We start from the raw sequence: 20,611 nt of genomic DNA, 5'->3' as shown, positions 1-20,611 counted from the left end.
TTAAAAAATAAAAAATAAATAAATAAATATTTTTACATTTAGCGTCACATTTAAAAAATATTTTAAAGGATAATTTATGAGATGTAATAGACAATTTTTATCTAATATTTTTTTAAGTAAAAATGTTAATGGTACTTTTATTTAATTTATGGATATTTTTTAAATAGAGTATCATGTGAGTGTATTTTTAATTTTTTTAATTGAAACGTATCGATAAAACTTTTTAAAGTTTAAAAGATATTTTTGAAACACAGTAAGTATTCTCAAAACAGAATCATAGTTTCGCTCTAAAATTAATAATAATGATTTTTTTTTATATAATTTTAAGAATATTATTAAAAAAAATTAAAATTTAAAATATTTTTAACCCATCTTACTAAATTTAAGATATATTTTTTTTCTTAATTTAGTATTTTTTAATACATCTGTATTTTTTAACTAATTTTACCTTCAATAATTTTATGATTTGTATATTTCTTTTTTATAATTTTATAATTTTTTCTTTGTAAATTTGTTATGTATAGAAAATATATGTCAATACCATAATTATTTTATTTTATAATATTTATATACCATTTGTAAATAATAAAAAAAACATACCTAATATAATATATCTTTTATATAATTATCTTTTAACTTTTAAAACTTCTGAAATAAAAAGTTAAAAAGATTATTATAAAATTAAAAACATATACATTAACTTGTTATGCCACGTCATTTCCGACCTTATCTGAAAAGTTATTTTAAAATGGATAAAAATATTTAAAAAGTGACCAGTCACTTTAAAGTTTTAACGAAAAGTTTTGAAAATGGATTCCAATTTTTAGTTGTAAATTTAGTCTGCATCTTCTCCAGCTTCAGATGAAAGTTCCACATCACATCAAGTAATACTCTCTTCATTGATATGAAGCATGAGAGCTTAGGCTCATAAGTGGACAATATCATATCATCGTAGATAGTCGTGTTCGTTTAACATAGTATCAAAGTTATGCCCCAAACGTAGTCGTGTCAATAGATGTGTAGAAGCTTACTTTGTTCGAGGGGACATGTGACCATGCTCAAAATAGACAATATCATATCACCGTGTAAGTTGTATTCATCTAACTTCCGCCATTTTTACTCACCATTACTCACTTCCCATGAGATAGGCCCTCTGAAAATGCAGTTGATATCGAGCTTCATTGTTGCTGGTTCGTCGATTTAACCGAGAACAGCACTTGTGAGTTCTTCGCTCTGTTTGAGTTGAGCTTGAAATCTTCATCCTGTTTAGTTTAGTTTTTTTTTTCAATGGCGGGGACTCTATGGCTGTGTTTCGGTGCGATCCTTCTATCGGTGGTTTTTGGCGCTGAATCGAAGTTCATGGTGTATAATACCTCGCAGAGTGTTGTTCCTGGGAAGCTTAATGTTCACTTGGTCGCGCATACGCATGACGATGTAGGATGGTTGAAGACGGTTGATCAGTATTATGTTGGCTCTAATAACTCCATCCAGGTTTTGTTTCTTTTCCGACTCTTCGTGTGAAATGATCGTGAAATAGGGTTTTGATCCCTGTCGCTTTTCAATGCAGGGAGCTTGCGTGCAGAATGTGTTGGATTCTATGGTTACAGCTCTACTGGCTGACTCGAATCGAAAATTTATATATGTAGAGCAGGTGCGTTGTTTCTTCTTTGTTCTAGTTCTGCAAATTAGTATCAACATGATAATTTTTGGGGTTATGAACTTTTAGAGCTTTCCCTTTTGAGTTTTCAGTCAAGATTTTAAAACGCGTCTGCTAGTGAGAGGTTTCCACACCCTTAATGTTCCATTCTCCTCCCCAATGTGGGATCTCACAATGCACCCCTTTTAGGACCCAACGTCCTTGATGACACTCGTTCCCTTCTCCAATCGATGTGGGACCCTCCAATCCACCAGCCTTCAGGACCCAACTTCCTTGTTAGCACACTGCCTCGTGTCCACCCCCTTCGGGGTTCAGCCTCCTCGCTGGCACATTGCTTGGTGTCTGGCACTGATACCATTTATAATGGTCCAAGCACACCACTAGTAGATATTGTCCGCTTCGGCCCATTACGTATCGCTGTCAGCCTCACGACTATACAGTTCAAATTTGTGAGACTACCTGATCGCAAGCGGCACGTGTTTGGCGGGCGCGGTCCTGTAGACATATCATAGATGATACGACTCTCTAACCTAAATGTCTACAAGACATATCATAGAGGATACGACTGTCTACAGGACTATCACAGAGAATACGACTCTCTAACCTAAATGTCTACAGTACCTATCACAGTGGATACGACTCTCTAATCTAAATGTCAACGCTCTTATAAAGAATGTTTCGTTCTCCTCTCCAACCGACGTGGGATTTCACAATAAAGGATCCTGCATCATTTTTATTTTGCAACAATGTTCGAGAAAATCAAGAACATCACCTCTGTAGATTGGATTTATCAAGTGGATTGCTGAAGTTTTCTGCAAGTAGGCGTTGGGGATGTTAGATATGCGAGTACCTTATCTAATCATATCTTATGTCACAAGTCAAAACAGATGACCATTATTGTCAAGCCCGGCAAAGTGGCAGTTAATTGTCCGATGTTCAAAGAGTTGATAAAATCAAGTTGAGTTAGTTTATATGTTTATTATATTCCATCTTCTGCTTGCCAATCTTTACACTGTCTTTTTTATGCAGGCATTTTTCCAAAGATGGTGGAGAGATCAGAGTGAGACTGTTCAGGATGTAGTCAGGAAACTCGTTAGCTCGGGTCAATTAGAATTCATGTATAATTATTGCTTCTCGTGTCCTTTTTGTGTCCATATTTGAAGTTAATGAGCTCATTGTTGAAGTTAAAGATGGTGGAGAGATCAGAGTGAGACTGTTCAGGATGTAGTCAGGAAACTCGTTAGCTTGGGTCAATTAGAATTCATGTATAATTATTGCTTCTCGTGTCCTTTTTGTGTCCATATTTGAAGTTAATGAGCTCATTGTTGAAGTTAAAGATGGTGGAGAGATCAGAGTGAGACTGTTCAGGATGTAGTCAGGAAACTCGTTAGCTTGGGTCAATTAGAATTCATGTATAATTATTGCTTCTCGTGTCCTTTCTGTTGTCCATATTTGAAGTTAATGAGCTCATTGTTGATATTTTCTAATATAATGTATAATTATTTGAAGTTAACGAGTTTCCTGACTCGTTATTTTCTAATAACGAGTCAGGAAACTCGTTAGCTCGGGTCAATTAGAATTCATGTATAATTATTGCTTCTCGTGTCCTTTTTGTGTCCATATTTGAAGTTAATGAGCTCATTGTTGATATTTTCTAATATCATGTATAATTATTTGAAGTTAACGAGTTTCCTGACTCATTATTTTCGTTAGCTCGGGTCAATTAGAATTCATGTATAATTATTGCTTCTTGTGTCCTTTTTGTGTCCATATTTGAAGTTAATGAGCTCACTGTTGATATTTTCTAATATCATGTATAATTATTTGAAGTTAACGAGTTTCCTGACTCATTATTTTCGTTAGCTCGGGTCAATTAGAATTCATGTATAATTATTGCTTCTTGTGTCCTTTTTGTGTCCATATTTGAAGTTAATGAGCTCATTGTTGATACTCTCTAATACCTTTCAATGCAAGTATTCAATATTATCATTCCAGCTTGAATTTCTAAACTTGATTTTCCCAACGTAGAAATGGGGGCATGTGTATGCATGATGAGGCAGCAACACATTACATTGATATGATTGATCAAACAACTCTTGGGCATAGATTTATAAAGGAGGAGTTTGGTGTTACTCCCACTGTTGGTTGGCAAATTGATCCCTTTGGCCATTCTGCTGTGCAGGCTTACCTATTGGGAGCAGAAGTAAGCTGCACTTTATTATATCAAGAAATCCTTTTTGAGCTTCAATATTGGAGTATTTCTCTATGAAGTATTGACAAATTGCTGTTACTGTAGGTTGGGTTTGATTCACTTTTTTTCGGTCGGATAGATTACCAAGATAGAGCCAAGCGTAAAGTTGAGAAGAGTCTTGAAGTTGTTTGGCAGGGTTCTAAAAGCCTTGGTTCATCTGCTCAGGTAAAATTACGCTAGTAGTCGGCATATAAACAGGCAAATGCTACTTTGGACGAGTTTGTAACTGTAACAGCCTAAGTCCTCAGCTAGTAGCTATTGTCCCCCCGTTATGTATCACCGTCAACCTCACGGTTTTAAAACGCGTCTACTAGGGAGAGGTTTCCACACCCTTATAAGCAATGTTTCGTTTCCCTCTCCAACTGATGTTGGATCTCACAATCCACCCCCTTGGGGGCCAGCGTCTTCACTGGCACACTGCCCGGTTGGAGAGGGGAACGAAGCATTGCTTATATGGGTATGGAAACCTCTCCCTAACAGACGCGTTTCAAAACCGTGAAGCTGATGACAATACGTAACAAGTCAAAGCGGACAATATCTGCAAGCGGTAGACTTGGACTCTTACAAATGGTATCAGAGCCAGTCACTGGGCGGTGTGCTAGCGAAGACGCTGGCCCCCAAGAGGGGTGGATTGTGAGATGCCACATAGGTTGGAGAGGGGAACGAAGCATTCCTTATAAGAATGTGGAAACCTCTATCTAGCAGACGTATTTTAAAACCATGAGGCTGATGGCGATACGTAACGAGTCAAAGCAGACAATATCTGCTAACGGTGGACATGGGTTGTTACGGTAACTGTACAAATATCTTGAGATTTTACTCGTGTTCACGACGTGGCCTTTTAATTGTTTTACCTTCTTTAAAATCTATGTGAAGGATTTCTGATTGCTTCAACCTTGTGATTTCCATCTTCATTGGGCAGATTTTTGCTGGTGCTTTCCCTGAGAACTATGAACCTCCATCTGGTTTCTACTTTGAAGTTAATGATGCTTCCCCAATAGTTCAAGTACAAAAAAGTTTCCCTTAATTTCCATATTTGGTAAATTATATATTGTTATACACAGTTAATAATTGTGACACTAATTCCATCTCTGTTATGAAGGATGATATTAACTTGTTTGATTACAATGTTCAAGATCGAGTGAATGATTTTGTTGCTGCTGCTGTAGCGCAGGTAAGCAATCAAACATCTTCAAGGATTTGTTTGTCTGAGTTAACGAGGTCATATTAATTGATGGTGACTTTTCTGGATTCTCAGGCAAACATAACTCGAACAAATCATATAATGTGGACAATGGGAACAGATTTCAAATACCAATATGCACACACCTGGTTCAGGCAGTTGGACAAGCTCATTCACTACGTGAACAAGGTATTATGATGCTATTTTAAGTTGCAATTTTAGGGCTGTTGAGGATTATTAGGAGGGAGTACCACATTGGTTAATTTAGTGGAAGATCATGGGTTTATAAATGAGGAATACTATCTTCATTGGTATGAGGCCTCTTGGGGAAGTCCTGCAAAAAGAAGTTGGTAATTTTACCGAGATAGAAAATGAAAAGGGAGTAGGAATGGGGATAGTGTTTTAAACGAGATACTAACAGTTTTCATTCATATTATTAACTATAAGAGTTTTTTTTTAAGTTTAAAGGCTTTAATGAGAATTTTGAAAGTTCAGGAGTGTTTTTGAAATAAAGTACTAACGATTTCCGTCTAAAAACTAACGATAAGGTATTTGTAAACTATTTTTGAAAGTTTTAAGGGTATTACTAAAACTTTTTTTAAAGTTGAGGGGTATTTTTGAAACATAGTATTTTCTATAATTTATCCTGGTCTTGTTTTGATTTTGCTGGATTGGGGTCCTTTTTGTAGTTAGTTCTTGGGCTCCCACTTTTTGTTGGACTTGTTTTTTTTTGTATGTCCTTGTTATTCATTTTTTTCTCAATGAACAATTTCTAACAAAATAACAATAATAATTTCTCAGTGATATAATGTAATGGATTAAATGTTCAAGGGATACAAACTTCCAAAAAGATGTGAGAAAAAAGAAAAAAGAAAAAATAATGAAGTAGTGTGTGATGTCCCACGTTGGTTGGGGAGGAGAACAGAACACCCTTTATAAGGGTGTGGAAACCTTCCCCTAATAGACGCGTTTTAAAGCCTTGAGGGGAAGCCCAATATCTGCTACCTCCACTCAAGGAGAAGCCCAGCCCAAAGAGGACAATATTTACCTCCACTCAAGGAGAAGCCCAAAGAGGACGAGGACAATATTTACCTCCACTCAAGGAGAAGCCCAAAGAAGACAATATTATATTGCTCCCAAAGAGGACAATATTTGCTAGCTCCCCTCAAGGGGAAACCCAAAGAGGACAATATTTGCTAGCTCCCAATCTGCTATCTCCCAAAGACGATAATATTTGCTAGCTCCTCTCAAGGGGAAGCCCAAAGAGGACAATATTTGCTAGCTCCCAAAGAGGACAATATTTGCTAGCTCCACTTAAGGGGAAGTCCAAGGCGGACAATATCTGCTCCCTCCCCTCAAGGGAAAGCCCAAGGAGGACAATATCAAGACGAACTAGTTCATCTATAGATACCAAAAAGCCAGAAGGAAAAATCATCATCTAATGAGATATTAATGGACAGAGAAGAGACAGCACATTGTATCACATCGTTGGTCCAACATGATGGACTGTCCCACAGAACGAGAATACCATTCATTGAACTAATAACATCTAAGGAGGCTCATTCAGTACAAGAGGACCTCTAAATAGATCTAACAAGGCACTTTTCAATGCTACTTAGCTTTGTTTCTGGAAGGATTACAAAATTTAGGTGAACATGTAAGTGCTTTAGGCATTATCATGGAAATCTATATCCATATTTTTTCGGAATAACGAATCTCCACAATAGTATAATATTGTCCACTTTGAGCATAAGCTCTCATGGCTTTGCTTTGGGCTCCCCCAAAAGGCCTCATACCAATGGAGATGTATTCCTTACTTATAAATCCATGATCATTCCCTAAATTAGCCAATGTGGGACTTCCTCCCAACAATCCTCAACAACATTGACTATTTTTTGCTTTCCTATTACTGATTTCATATTGTACAATTCCAGGATGGACGTGTAAATGCTTTGTACTCGACTCCATCCGTTTACACTTCTGCAAAATTTGCTACAAATAGTTCCTGGCCAGTCAAGACTGATGACTTTTTTCCGTAAGTTTGATTGAAGTTTAAGTATGGAGAATCTGTTTTCTCACATTCAATTTCTCTTAAAGTTGAAGATTTTATATCAGCTATGCAGATCGTGAAAATGCTTACTGGACAGGATACTTCACAAGTAGGCCATCCTTCAAGTACTTTGTCAGAATGATGAGTGGTTATTATCTGGTATCTGCCATTTAGCTTTGCAGTTATATTTACTACAAAACTTTGGGTTTAACATAAGTTGTGACTATAATGTTATGCTGTGTCATCAGGCAGCAAGGCAACTGGAGTTTTTCATAGGAAGGAGTAGCACAGGCTCAAATACGGATTATTTGGCTGATGCCTTAGCAATTTCTCAACATCATGATGCAGTTACCGGTACAGAAAAGCAGCATGTAGCAAATGATTATGCAAAACGACTGTGGATAGGCTATAAGGAGGTGCTTTGCTGACTTTGTTCCAGAAATACTTTAAACTTTTGAGCTTATTTTTTAATCTACTCAACTATATTTCTGCAGGCTGAGAAGTTAGTGGCATCTGCACTTGCTTGCTTAGTGGAGTCTACTCCATATTCTGAATGTGGTAACCCGACTACAAAGTTCCAACAGGCAATGATCAAAAAGACCTTAGCAACCTTATTTTGTTGTTTGGAAAGTTAGGATGACTTCTAGTTGTGAGATCCCAAGTTGGTTGGAGAGTGGAACGAAGTATTTCTTATAAGAGTGTGAAAACCTCTCCCTAGTCGACGCGTTTTAAAGCCTTGAGGGGAAGCCCAAAGAAGACAATATCTGCTAGCGGTGGGCTTGGGCTATTACAAATGGTATTAAAGCCAGACATCGGGCGGTGTGCTAGCAAGGACGCTGGCCCCCAAGGGGGGTGGATTGTGAGATCTCACATTGGTTGGTGAGGGGAACAAAGCATTTCTTATAAGGGTGTGGAAACCTCTCCCTAGTCGACGCGTTTCAAATCCTTGAGGGGAAGCCCAAAGAAGGCAATATCCGCTAGCGGTGGGCTTGGGCTATTACAAATGGTATCAGAGCCAGACACCGGGCGGTGTGCCAACGAGGACACTGGCCCCCAAGGGGGGTGGATTGTGAGATCCCACATTGGTTGGTGAGGGGAACAAAACATTTCTTATAAGAGTGTGGAAACCTCTCCCTAGTTGATGCGTTTTAAAACCTTGAGGGGAAGCCCAAAGAGGACAATATCTGCTAGCGGTGGGCTTGAGCTATTTCAAATGGTATCAGAGCCAAACACCGGACGGTGCGCCAGCTAGGATGTTGGGCTCCCAAGGGGGGTGGATTATGAGATCCCACATTGGTTGGTGAGGGGAACGAAACATTTCTTATAAGGGTGTGGAAACCTCTCCCTAGTTGACGCGTTTTAAAACCTTGAGAGGAAATCCAAAGAGGACGATATCTACTAGCGGTGAACCTGAGCTGTTACACTAGTTGTGGGTTCAGAAACGTAAAGGGTAAAGGTTAAAAGTGTGAAAAGGAGAGAAAAAGAATCGAGAAAGGAAATATGCCATCTAGAGAAAATAGAGAGTGAGAAAGCAATTATAGAGGCAGGATACAAATTCTACTCTAAGACCTATTTAGAAAGGTCAATATTTGCAGGACACCAAATAAAAAGAAAAGTAATAAACTCTAAACTGTAGCTAAAATGGCAATTTTCATTTCGAAGACACTCCATGAGTGTTCCCAAAACGAAAGAGTTATCAAATGATAGCAACTGTTTATGGGCCTTCGGTTAGTTATAATTACGATTGAAGAATTTTCACTGAAGTCTATGTTGAATTAAATTGATGGTGTTACCATTACATCTTAAGCTTATCACACCACAAATTAGTAGATCAAAACTGTTCATCAATGTTCTCAAGTTCATATCTATATAGTAGATCAAGTTACATCATTAGCCATGATAAAGTTGTTTTGATTTGTTCATTGAGTTTGTTCTTTTCTCTGGCTTTGTAGTGCCCCCTTCTAAATGTAAGCTATTGTCCTGCATCAGAACTTGATCTATCTCAAGGAAAAGATTTGGTAATCCTATTGTTTCTCTTAAATAGAAAAAACTATGTTCTGTGATCTTTAGAGCACAATCTAATCAATTATTGTGTTTTTTGATCATATTTAGGTTGTTGTTATCTACAACTCTCTTGGATGGACTAGGAATGATATCATACGAATACCTGTGAGTGCCACTAAATTTCTCATCGACTGTATGATCTTTTACCCTGCTTGATTTAACATTATTAAAAATAAAGAAAATAAAAACCAATTGAGGGATCTCACATTGGTTGGGGAGGAGAACAAAACATTCTTTATAAGGGTGTGGAAATCTCTCCCTAGTAGACGCGTTTTAAAATCCTTGAGGGGAAGCCTGAAAGACAAAGTCCAAAGAGGACAATATTTACTAGCGGTGGATTTGGGCTGTTACAATTTGTCACTACGCAAATGTCTGTAAGACTTTATCATTGAAATGTGTTCTTGAATAATGATTTATGTAAATTTTCTTTACATGCTTAACATCTTTTTTATATTAGAATGTTCTATCCATATCTTGATAGCCTTCGATCATTTTGGCATTATATTAAAATTTTCTCAAATATTTATAGTTGCAAATTATAAACGGCTACAGGTTATCAGTGAAGATGTTGCAGCTAAAGATTCTGAAGGGAGAGTAATCGAGTCACAACTCCTTCCTATTGCTGATGCAAACATGCACTTGAGGAATTATCATGTAAAGGCCTACTTAGGCAACAATCCTACTGCAACTCCAAAATTTTGGCTTGCATTTCCAGTTTCAGTTCCACCATTTGGCTTCAGCACATATATTATCTCAACCTCCACCAGGGCAGGTTGGCTTAACAGGGTTGTTTCATGTTTGAACTAAATTGTATGTGGATGTAACGACCCAGATCCACCGCTAGCAGATATTGTCCTCTTTGGGCTTCCCCTCAAGGCCTTAAAAACGCGTCTACTAGGGGAAGGTTTCCACACTCTTATAAAGGGTGATTTGTTCTCCTCCCCAACCAATGTGAGACATCACAATCCACCCCCCTTCGGGGCCCATCGTCCTCGCTGGCACTCTTTCCTTCCTCCAATCGATGTGGGACCACCCCCAAATCCACCCCCCTTTGGGGTCCGGCGTTCTTACTGGCACACTGCCTCGTGTCTACCCCCTACGGGGAACAGCGAGAAGGCTGGCACATCGTCCGGTGACTGGCTCTGATACCATTTGTAACGACCCAGATCCACCGCTAGCAGATATTGTCCTCTTTGGGCTTTCCCTTTCGGGCTTCCCCTCAAGGCTTTAAAACACGTCTACTAGGGGAAGGTTTCCACACTCTTATAAAGGGTGATTTGTTCTCCTCCCCAACCAATGTGGGACATCACAGTGGAAGTTGGAACACCATTGAAACTGTGATGTCCCACATCGGTTGGGGAGGAGAACAAAACACGCTTTATAAGGGTGTGGAAACCTTCCCCTAGTAGACGCGTTTTAGAGCCTTGAGGGGAAGCCCGAAAGGGAAAGCCCAAAGAGGACAATAACTGTTAGCGGTAGATTTGGGCTGTTACAAATGGTATCAGAGCCAGACATTGGATGATGTGCCAAGGGGAAGCCCGAAAGGGAAAGCCCAAAGAGGACAATACCCGCTAGCGGTGGATCTGGGCCGTTACAAATTGTATCAGAGTCAGACATCGGATGATGTGCCAACCTTCTCGCTGTTCCCCGAAGAGGGGTAGACACGAGGCGGTGTGCCAATAAGGACGCTGGCCCCAAAGGGGGGTGTATTTGGAGGGTGTCCCACATCAATTGGAGAAAGGAACGAGTGTCAGCGAGGACGCTGGGCCTCGAAGGGGGGTGGATTGTGATGTCCCACATTAGTTGGGGAGGAGAACAAAACACCCTTTATAAGGGTGTGGAAACCTTCCTCTAATAGACGCGTTTTAAAGCCTTGAGGGGAAGCCCGAAAGGGAAGGCCCAAAGAGGACAATATCTACTAGCAGTGGATCTAGACCGTTATAGGAACTCATGTCATTGTCACACTTTGGTGCAGGCGTTAATTCAATAAAATCTTCTGTTCATACATTTCCGAGCGGTGATATTTCCACTTTTCAAGTCGGTAACGGAAACCTGCAGCTTAAATTTTCTGCAGATCAAGGAAAAATTGTTTATGGAAACAGCAAGAGATCGGTATGAATTCTAACAAACAATCTTATGCAACTCTACAAGTTTATTTTGCATAACATTCTTATGCAAAAACACCGAACTGTTCTTCATTTTGAGCCCTCTTCTTGAAAAAAAGAGAAGGAAGGAAGGAAGAACCTGTGAGTTTATGTAGCTGACATATCTATTTTTAATCATTGAAGGTTGATGAATTGGTTGATCAATCATACAGCTACTATTCAGGATATGATGGAAGACGGGACAAAGCTCCACAGGTAGACTGTTATTTGAAAATGGTTATTCCAGTTATTTGATTTCTAACTCCATTGGTAACATTTTCAGAATGCTGGGGCTTATATTTTCCGTCCAAATGGGACATTTCCCATAGTTCCCAATAAACAGGTATGTTTCCTCGCCGGAATAAGGACCTTAGGCATCAAACATAATTCTCATGAGAGACAACTTTCTTCGACTTTTCAGGTTCCCGTGACAGTTATACGAGGTCCGTTGATCGAAGAAGTACATCAACAGATAAATCCCTGGATCTATCAGGTAATAATCTTGTTCATGTTCATGATAATAATTAAATTATCTTGTTTTAGTGTTTTTTGTTCTTCTTTTATGGTATTTCTTTTATATAGGACGGTCTTATATTACTATTACTAATACCTTCATTTGTAGAAAGAAATCAGAGAATATTTGCAGAAAAGACACAAACCTACACAAAACTTTTCGACAATATTGTATACCAAGTTATATCTTGATGTAAACTGTCTAATATTTCTGCTCCCTATAGTTATACTCATTGGGGAAGGTCTTTTGTAAACACCATGGATCATACATCCCTTTTGGTTCCTGTCATGGTTAGATCTCGTATTTTCTTTTCTCGTATTCTTCCAAATCCTTTTGGCTCTTAATTTCATTGAATAAGAACCTTCATGTCATGAAAAGGAATGATGGAAAAAAGGAACCCGAGTTACTAAAAAAGATCTCCAATTGTTCAACAAATCTCAAAGAGAGTAAAATTAGAAAATATATATCTAGAAGGTTAGGAATCACGACTCTCCACAATGGTATGATATTGTCTACTTTGTGCATAAGCTCCTCATGGCCTTGCTTTGGGCTTCCCCAAAAGGCCTCATACCAATGGAGAGAGTATTCTTTGTTTATAAACCCATTATCATTCCCTAAATTAGATAATGAGATCTGAACGTGAAAGCTAAAGCATTTGGAAATTTTGGATCATTTTTTTGGTCAACTGTATTAAGAATTAGTCAACTGAGAAAAAAATCTCTTGGGTCGCTATCTCGTTGTCGTAAAATTGAATCTCTGGAACGTAAGTCGTCTTACGTTTTACTACAGCGATTAATATTTTCGGTTCTTGCCATTTTAACATTTGTAGGTAACCAGACTTCAAAAGGAAAAAGAGCACGTTGAAGTAGAATTTACTGTAAGTTTACTGCATAATCTCTTATACTCTTATTTTGAGCAAGCAAGCCAAGTAGCAAATGTATAAGATGAGACTTAAGAGTGTATAACAGAATGCCTGATTTGTTCTACATATGGTGTTCCGACACTACAGGTTGAAAGGAGGGGCATTGACTGAACATATGCTGCAAAGTCTCTTAGCAAATAATTTAGCTTATAATTACAATTTAATATTATTTGAAATATTTATTAATATCCGTAGAAAATTTAATCTTTATTAGTATTATTGTAAAATAATTATCTAATCAAATATTTGAGTACAATAGTAAGTGTATGAACTTTATAGAAGTATTCATGATGTAGGAAATAAATATTATCATAATAATATAATTATAAATATATTATTAATAATTAAGCAAAATAATATATTTTTATTTGTTAATAAAGTACAATATGTTGGTGATTGAATGTCAATGTTAGTTTTAGTTCACGTGAGATCCCATATTGGTTGGAGTGGGGAACGAAACATTCCTTAGAAGAGTGTGGAAACCTCTCCCTAATAAACATGTTTTAAAACCTTGGGGGGAAGCTCGGAAGAGAAAGCCCCACGAGGACAATATCTGCTAGCAGTGGGCTTGGGCTGTTACAAATGGTATCAGAGGCAAGCACCAAACGGTGTGCCAGTGAAGATGTTGGGTCCCGAAGATTCATTCACTTGCATTACTGCTAGCACTACAAAAAGCTCCGGTCTTAACGCCCCAGACAACGTCCTAGGCGTAGGGGAGATCGGAGCAAGAGGGAACGCCTAGACGACGTTTTTCTTCTTGGGCAACTGTAAGTAGATCGAGAGGTCCTTCCACCCCTTGTCCCCGAATAAGGGTCATATGTTCTCATAAAAGGTTGCTCCAATCTGACCTAGCTGGCGATCGATCCCAGTTCGCAGCAGAGAACAAGACAGGAAGCGAGCGTACCTTTGTTCGCTTCTTCTCTACCAAGCACGGAAGTTTAAGGATAACTGTAGGTCGGTGGCTACCTGAGGAAATTCTGATTCGATCCGCCCCCCGGCTGGGAGGGGTGGATTGTGAGATCCCACATTGGTTGGAGAGGGGAACAAAACACTTCTTATAAAGATGTGGAAACGCGTTTTAAAACCTTGAGGGGAAGCCTGGAAGGGAAAGCCCAAAGAGGACAATATCTACTAACAGTGGGCTTAGGCTGTTACAAATGGTATCAGAGTCAGGCACTGCTATGTGTGCCAGCAAGGACGCTGGGCCCCAAGGGGTGGATTGTGAGATCCCCTATTGGTTGGAGAGGGGGAGGGAACGAACCATTACTTATAAGGGAGTGAAAACACGTTTTAAAAACCTTTAGGGGAAGACCATAATGGAAAGCTCAAGGAGAACAATTTCTGCTAGCGGTGGGCTTGAACATTTTTTTAACTAAAAAAAATAAAACCATTTTCTGCTCTGAATCTTGTGATTTTTTGTCTTCATTATTTATCTTATTTCTGAAACCTCTCAACTCCCCAACAAACAAACTTCCCTCTTAGTAAATTTCTGCATCTATTCTGCCACTGTTGCTGACTCTATGTGGCTTTTAGGTTGGGCCGATACCTATTGATGATGGAGTTGGCAAAGAAGTAGCAACTCAAATTACAACTTCTATGAAAACCAACAAAACATTTTATACAGATTCCAATGGCAGAGATTTCATCAAAAGGGTATGACTTCAGCTTATTTCTTTTTCACTTTATTTCACTTTAGACTTGACTTATCTCAATCTAAGAACTTTCTTCCGCATTGTAATTACTTGATCATCATCTGGAGAGTGATAATCTCCTCTGATTCCTTGACTGGATATTATCTGATTATTTAATTTTGTAGATTCGTGACTATAGAGCAGACTGGAACCTGGAAGTGAACCAACCCGTTGCAGGAAATTATTATCCAGTAAGTGATTTTGTGTCTCTGTGACCTTTTTGGAGCATTTTCTTCTATAACAACTATCCTTTAGGACTCCGATGTACATCAGGTTCTTTAAATATGTCTCTAATTACTAGAATAACAACGAGTTTTTCCTCTGAAACGTCTTTCACTCTTTATTAGAGGATTTCTTGAGACCATTAACACTTCATCTTCCACGTAAGATGAGCGTTTAAAAGTTGGGTCGTGTGGCTCCTTTGTCAATGTTACCACCCTAGAAGGAGTAATCTGTTAGGAATCATGGATCACCACAATGATATGATATTGTCCACTTTGAACATAAGCTTTCATGGCTTTGCTTTGGGCTTCCCCAAAAGGCCTCATATCAATAGAGATGTATTCCTTACTTATAAACCCATGATCATTCTCTAAATTAACCAATGTGGGACTCCCTCCCAATAATCCTCAACATAATCAACCTAACTAATGAACATGTGTCGATGAAAGTGTAATCAACCTAAGCCTAACTCGACTAGTTAAGACATAATAACCTTGACAAATATGGTTTCTGATCTTGTGCTCTATAGTTGTTTCATTAAATGGAATTGTCCTTTCAGATAAATCTTGGGATCTATACACAAGATGATAAGAAAGAATTTTCAGTTTTGGTGGATCGTGCTGTAGGGGGCTCCAGCCTAGTTGATGGGCAGTTAGAGTTGATGCTTCACAGGTGCATAGTTATATTCTTTTAGAAAAAGTATAGTTCCTTTTTGCTCCTATTTACAGGTGCTAAGAGCTGCTGAAGGTTTGCCTGTGCGGTTTGATAGTTGGTTGATATAATCACAACTCGCTAGATAGCTAATTGACACTGGGAAACTTTTTCTTTATGCATAATGTGTTGCTGGACCTCATTTATGTTCTTTTTTTTACTAAACAGGAGGCTATTACTAGATGATTCCAGAGGTGTTGAAGAGGCTTTAAATGAAACAGTTTGTATTAATAATGAATGCAGAGGACTAATCGTAAGTGCCTGCGCCGAACTCTACGAAATATATGGCACCTACAGCTTTTATTCTTCTTCTTTATCTTATATTATGAATTGAAGTTGAGGTTGAGGTCTGTTGTGAGTCCCACGTCGGTTGGAGAGGAGAACGAAGTATTCCTTATAAGAGTGTGGAAACCTTCTTCCTAGAAGAGGCGTTTTAAAATCGTGAGGCTAACGGTGATATGTAACGGATAAAAGCGGACAATATTTGCTAGCAGTGAGCTTGGACGGTTATAAATAGTATTAGAGCCAGCGAGGACGTTGGGCCCTAAGAGGGTGGATTGGAGGTCCCACATGGTTGGAGAGGAGAATGAAGCATTCCTTGTAAGAGTGTGGAAACCTCTTCCTAGCAAACGCGTTTTAAAATCGTGAAACTGACGGCGATACGTAACAGGCAAAAGCGGACAATATCTGTTAGCGGTGGACTTGGACTAGGGGTGTACATTCAACCCGACAACCTGGACCAACCCAACCCGAACTATAAGGGTTGGGTTGGATTATCATTTCGGGTAGGATTGGATTAACAATTCGGGTAGGGTTGGGTTCATTTTTCGGAACCCAAACTGAATCGGTTGGGTTTCAGGTTCGTAGGCAAAACCTTTGGGTTAACTCGAGCCAATTAAAAATATATAAATTATATTAAGAATTCTTCCGTATAAATGAGTTTGCCAGAGTGGTACTTAAGCCAATCTAAAAACACTAGCTTGAGTTTGACGCCAATATGTTACAATTTTCGCTCGTTGGGTTGGGTTGGGTTACCAATCCAACCAACCCGAACTTTTGGGTTGGGTCAAAAGAATCCCTCAACCCAATCCAACCCGGACAATGTACACCCCTAATTTGGACTGTTACAAATGGTATCAGAGCAAGACACCGGGCGATGTGCCAGCAACGAAGACGCTGGACCCCAAGGGGGTGGATTGTGAGGTCCCACATCAGTTATAAGAGTATGGAAACCTCTTCCTAACAAACGCGTTTTAAAACCATGAGGTTGACGGCGATATGTAACGAGCAAAAACAAACAATAAAAACTACCCAAGACATTCTCGATTAGCTAAATCAAAACTTACTAATATAATTGTTCTTTTTCTCACATCACCCCCACAATCTCTGTCTCATATCTTCTTCTTTTATTCATTTTGCATTTGTTCTTCCTCTCCCCTTCCCTATCCTGTACCATTCTTAGTACTCACGTTTTACATTAAGCTATGCAGATTCAAGGAAGGTTATATTACAGAATTGACCCTTTAGGAGAAGGTGCCAAATGGCGACGTTCTTTTGGTCAGGAGATCTTTTCTCCACTTCTCCTAGCCTTTGCTGAACAGGTGAATATTAGAGGAAGTGAAAAGGAAACGTTATAAATTATTAAATGACTATGTTAACCTTACTAGATAATTAACCTGCAGGATGGAGATAATTGGGCAAATTCTCATAAACTTACTTTCTCTGGAATTGATTCCTCATACAGTTTACCCAAAAATGTTGCTGTTATAACTTTACAGGTAATGATGATCTTTTTGTTGGTCTGATCCCATGCTTCTTCAACACCCATCTTCATTTGTAACTTTTTCTTGTCTCGTTCGTCTAATCTTAAACAGGAACTTCACGATCGAAACGTTCTACTTCGATTGGCTCATTTGTATGAGGTGCTACTCTAACCCTGCTCAGGAAGTAGTTTCACTTTCTCTTGTTCAAGTTTGGCTCGAGTTTATTATAATCTTGCTTGCGAACGACATACAAACATTTACGCTGGTACTTAAGAACTCGAGTATATCCTGAATCGACACTCCATGGCTATGTATGCTAACATTTTGTACATAACTAATCCTGGGTTGCTTTTGTTGAGGATTATTGGGATTGGGAGTGTCCCACATTGGTTAATTTAGTGGAAGATCATGGGTTTATAAGTGAGGAATACTATCTCCATTGGTATGAGGCCTTTTGGGGAAGCCTAAAGCAAAGCCATGAGAGCTTATGCTCAAAGTGGACAATATCATACCATTGTGGAGAGTCGTGATTTCTAACATGGTATCAGAGCCATGCCCTAAACTTAACCATGCCAATAGAATCCTCAAATATCGAACAAAGAATGGCGAGCCTCGAAGGTGTAGTCAAAAGTGACTAAAGTGTCGAACAAATGGTGTACTTTGTTCGAGGGCTCCAGAGAAAGGAGTCGAGCCTCAATTAAGGGGAGGCTATTCGAGAGCTCCATAAGCCTCAAAGGGAGGCTTATAGTGTGCTTTGTTCGAGGGGAGGATTGTTGAGGATTATTGGGATTGGGAGTGTCCCACATTGGTTAATTTAGTGGAAGATCATGGGTTTATAAGTGAGGAATACCATCTCCATTGGTATGAGGCCTTTTGGGGAAGCCTAAAGCAAAGCCATGAGAGCTTATGCTCAAAGTGGACAATATCATACCATTGTGGAGAGTCGTGATTTCTAACAATCCTGGGTTGCTTTATTTTCTCTAGATTTTCTGGATGAAATTTTAGAAGAAAAGGACTAGAGAACATGGTTTTTTAGTTATAATTCTTCCTGCCAACTTCTCCATCGTTGTCAGTGCCTGGCCAGTGATAATCCCTTGCATCTAGATTATGATTTTGGGGTTCATTTATTAAATCTGTCCAAAGTTTATAAGAGAAAACATATCCGTAACGGCTCAAGCCCACCGCTAGCAGATATTGTCCTCTTTGGATTTTCCCTTTTGGGCTTTCTCTCAAGGTTTTTAAAACGCGTCTGCTAGGGAGAGGTTTTCACACCCTTACAAAGAATGTTTCATTCTCCTCTCCAACCGATGTGGGATATCACAGTCCAGCCCCCTTCAGGGCCCAGCGTCCTTGTTGGCACACCGCCTCGTATCCACCCCCTTCGAGGCTGAGTCTTCTCGCTGGCACATCGTCCGATGTCTGGCTTTGATACTATTTGTAACAGCCCAAGTCCACCGCTAGCAAATATTGTCTTCTTCAGACTTTCTCTTCCAGGCTCCCCCTCAAAATTTTAAAACGCGTCTGCTAGGGAGATGTTTCTACACCCTTATAAAGAATTCTTCGTTCTCCTCCCCAACCGATGTGGGATCTCACAATGTTTCATCGTTTTATTTATCAGTTATCTTGGCTGCTAAGTTAACGAAAACCTGCTGTATGTTTCAAACGATCAATCCCTAATGCTCACTGCTTTTTATCCTAAATACTAATATGTTATTCTGTTGGCTTATGAAAACGGCAAAGACTGGAGAGGAAAAGGAATATTCAGTGATTACTAGAGTAGAACTAAAGAAGCTATTTCCAGGAAAGGAGGTATGAGCAACAGATTCTTCAAAAGTAGCTGCTAATCATTTACCTTCTTTCTGTAACTTATAGTTCTCCAATCCATTTCAGATCAAGAGGGTAACAGAAATGAACTTGTCTGCAAATCAAAAAAGGACAGATATGGAGAAGAAACGAATGGTGTGGAAGGTAGAGAATGGTTCAAATGAAGTTAAAGCCAAGAGAGGAGGAGCTATAGACCCTAAAAAGTTAGTGGTGGAACTCTCCCCTATGGAAATCAGAACCTTTATCATTGAGTTGGAAGAGAAGCTCAGCCGCAAACTGGTTTTTGATGCCTAATATGCTCAAGTAAGTTGCTGTTCTCTGGTCTCTGGTCTGCGTTTGAGTTTTGTTTTCTGTTCTCTGACTATTGAGGTTAACCTTTCAGTTTCCTATTGAACGGAAGAAAATATATATATATATATATATATATATATATATATATATATATATATATAATTTGAGAGGTTAACCTTTTATTGTGTGCTAAACTTGATGTTCATCAGGGGGAAACTGTTCTTATCAGTGAAAGAGATGACTTTGAGGAAGAGGGTTCCTTGTTCTTGAGAACTAAACTAACCATTAAACCTCTAATATATTAGAAACTGATCTTTTAGTTTTGTTTGTTTTTCTATAAATATGTTTTAACATTTTTATTTTTTAAATGTAGGTTTGTTTTCTACCAATTTGTTTAATATGATTTTCGACTTACACAAATATTTACATTTAGTGAAAGGCTATACGAGCTATAAATTGATAAACGATGAGTGACTTGGAGAGAACCATGTGACGAAAGCGGGCGCTACGGAAGAATTAGCCTAATCCAACTTTCAAGCCCCCAATGGTCGCAGCATAATGAAGAGCCAAAGTCTAATTGGTCTCTCCATGGTTACACATCCAATTTCGTTTAACAAGAGCATGATTTTTATCACTCCTTTGAGATCACTCGTAAGAGAACAAAACCTTTATAAGGGTGTGAAAACCGCTCCCTAGCAGAGGTTTTTTAAAAAGCTTGAGTAAACTCAAAAGAAAACGCCCAAAGAAGACAATATCTACTAGCGGTGGACTTAGCTATTACACATTCATGTAAGTAGGGAGGTTCGATAATGTAGCTCCCTTATATACATGTGAGTGACTCAACACGTTAGTCTTCTATCGATTTCCTCCACAAAGAGGTCCAAAACAACGATTGACGTTTATCAACGAGGGGAAGGGTCAAGATATTCTTTTGACCGTTGGCCTTGTTCACAACCAAAATTGATAGCAATCAATACAAACCAATAGCCTTCTCCAAGAAGCTCACAAGGCCAAGAAGGTTGTCGATAGCTAAAGCATCCATGGAAGAAAAGAGAATAATGTCATCAGCAAAAAGAAGGCCACGGACCCAAAGAGAACTCTTCCCAAAGGAAGAGCGAGGGAGGGTCGCCTTGTTTAAGGCCTCTCCTGATATGAATCATTCCCCCAGGGCCGCCATCAAATTTATTTTTCTAATCCATGTTATCCTTTACAACTTAGGAACTCACGTTCATAAATGTTAATGTGTTCAAACTACGTTGTATCCAATCGCTCGAACTTCACTACTTGATCCATATGATTATGTGAATTTCCATTTTTTTCATTT

The 20,611-nt window shown here is 38.8% G+C and overlaps 1 protein-coding gene across 8 annotated transcripts; it reads left to right on the top strand.

Annotated features, from left to right (window-relative positions):
* The first annotated feature begins 1,122 nt into the window (after positions 1–1,122).
* Positions 1,123–20,602, top strand: LOC111808533 (putative alpha-mannosidase At5g13980). Of its 8 annotated transcripts, none has more exons than XM_023694584.2 (30): positions 1,123–1,491; positions 1,568–1,651; positions 2,687–2,775; positions 3,686–3,860; positions 3,954–4,073; positions 4,831–4,914; positions 5,011–5,082; positions 5,167–5,280; positions 7,026–7,126; positions 7,207–7,300; positions 7,390–7,557; positions 7,636–7,725; positions 9,094–9,159; positions 9,254–9,310; positions 9,758–9,977; positions 11,181–11,317; positions 11,494–11,565; positions 11,633–11,692; positions 11,771–11,842; positions 12,693–12,740; positions 14,319–14,438; positions 14,602–14,667; positions 15,258–15,370; positions 15,578–15,662; positions 16,900–17,010; positions 17,092–17,187; positions 17,284–17,331; positions 18,913–18,981; positions 19,063–19,299; positions 19,721–20,602. In XM_023694584.2, exons 1-29 carry the CDS (start codon positions 1,288–1,290, stop codon positions 19,288–19,290), a joined length of 3,063 nt encoding a protein of 1,020 aa, XP_023550352.1. In that variant the 5' UTR covers positions 1,123–1,287; the 3' UTR covers positions 19,291–19,299; positions 19,721–20,602. The 8 variants fall into 8 exon arrangements, with proteins under 8 accessions (XP_023550352.1, XP_023550350.1, XP_023550351.1 ...); XM_023694582.2 differs by lacking the exon at positions 19,721–20,602 and adding an exon at positions 19,497–19,610; XM_023694583.2 differs by lacking the exon at positions 19,721–20,602 and adding an exon at positions 19,379–19,397.
* Positions 20,603–20,611: the final 9 nt, after the last annotated feature.

The sequence above is a fragment of the Cucurbita pepo genome, chromosome 13, assembly GCF_057944985.1.
Source record: "Cucurbita pepo subsp. pepo isolate OVF chromosome 13, ASM5794498v1, whole genome shotgun sequence".
Taxonomy (NCBI): Eukaryota; Viridiplantae; Streptophyta; class Magnoliopsida; order Cucurbitales; family Cucurbitaceae; genus Cucurbita; species Cucurbita pepo.
This window is presented reverse-complemented; position numbering and strand designations above follow the sequence as displayed.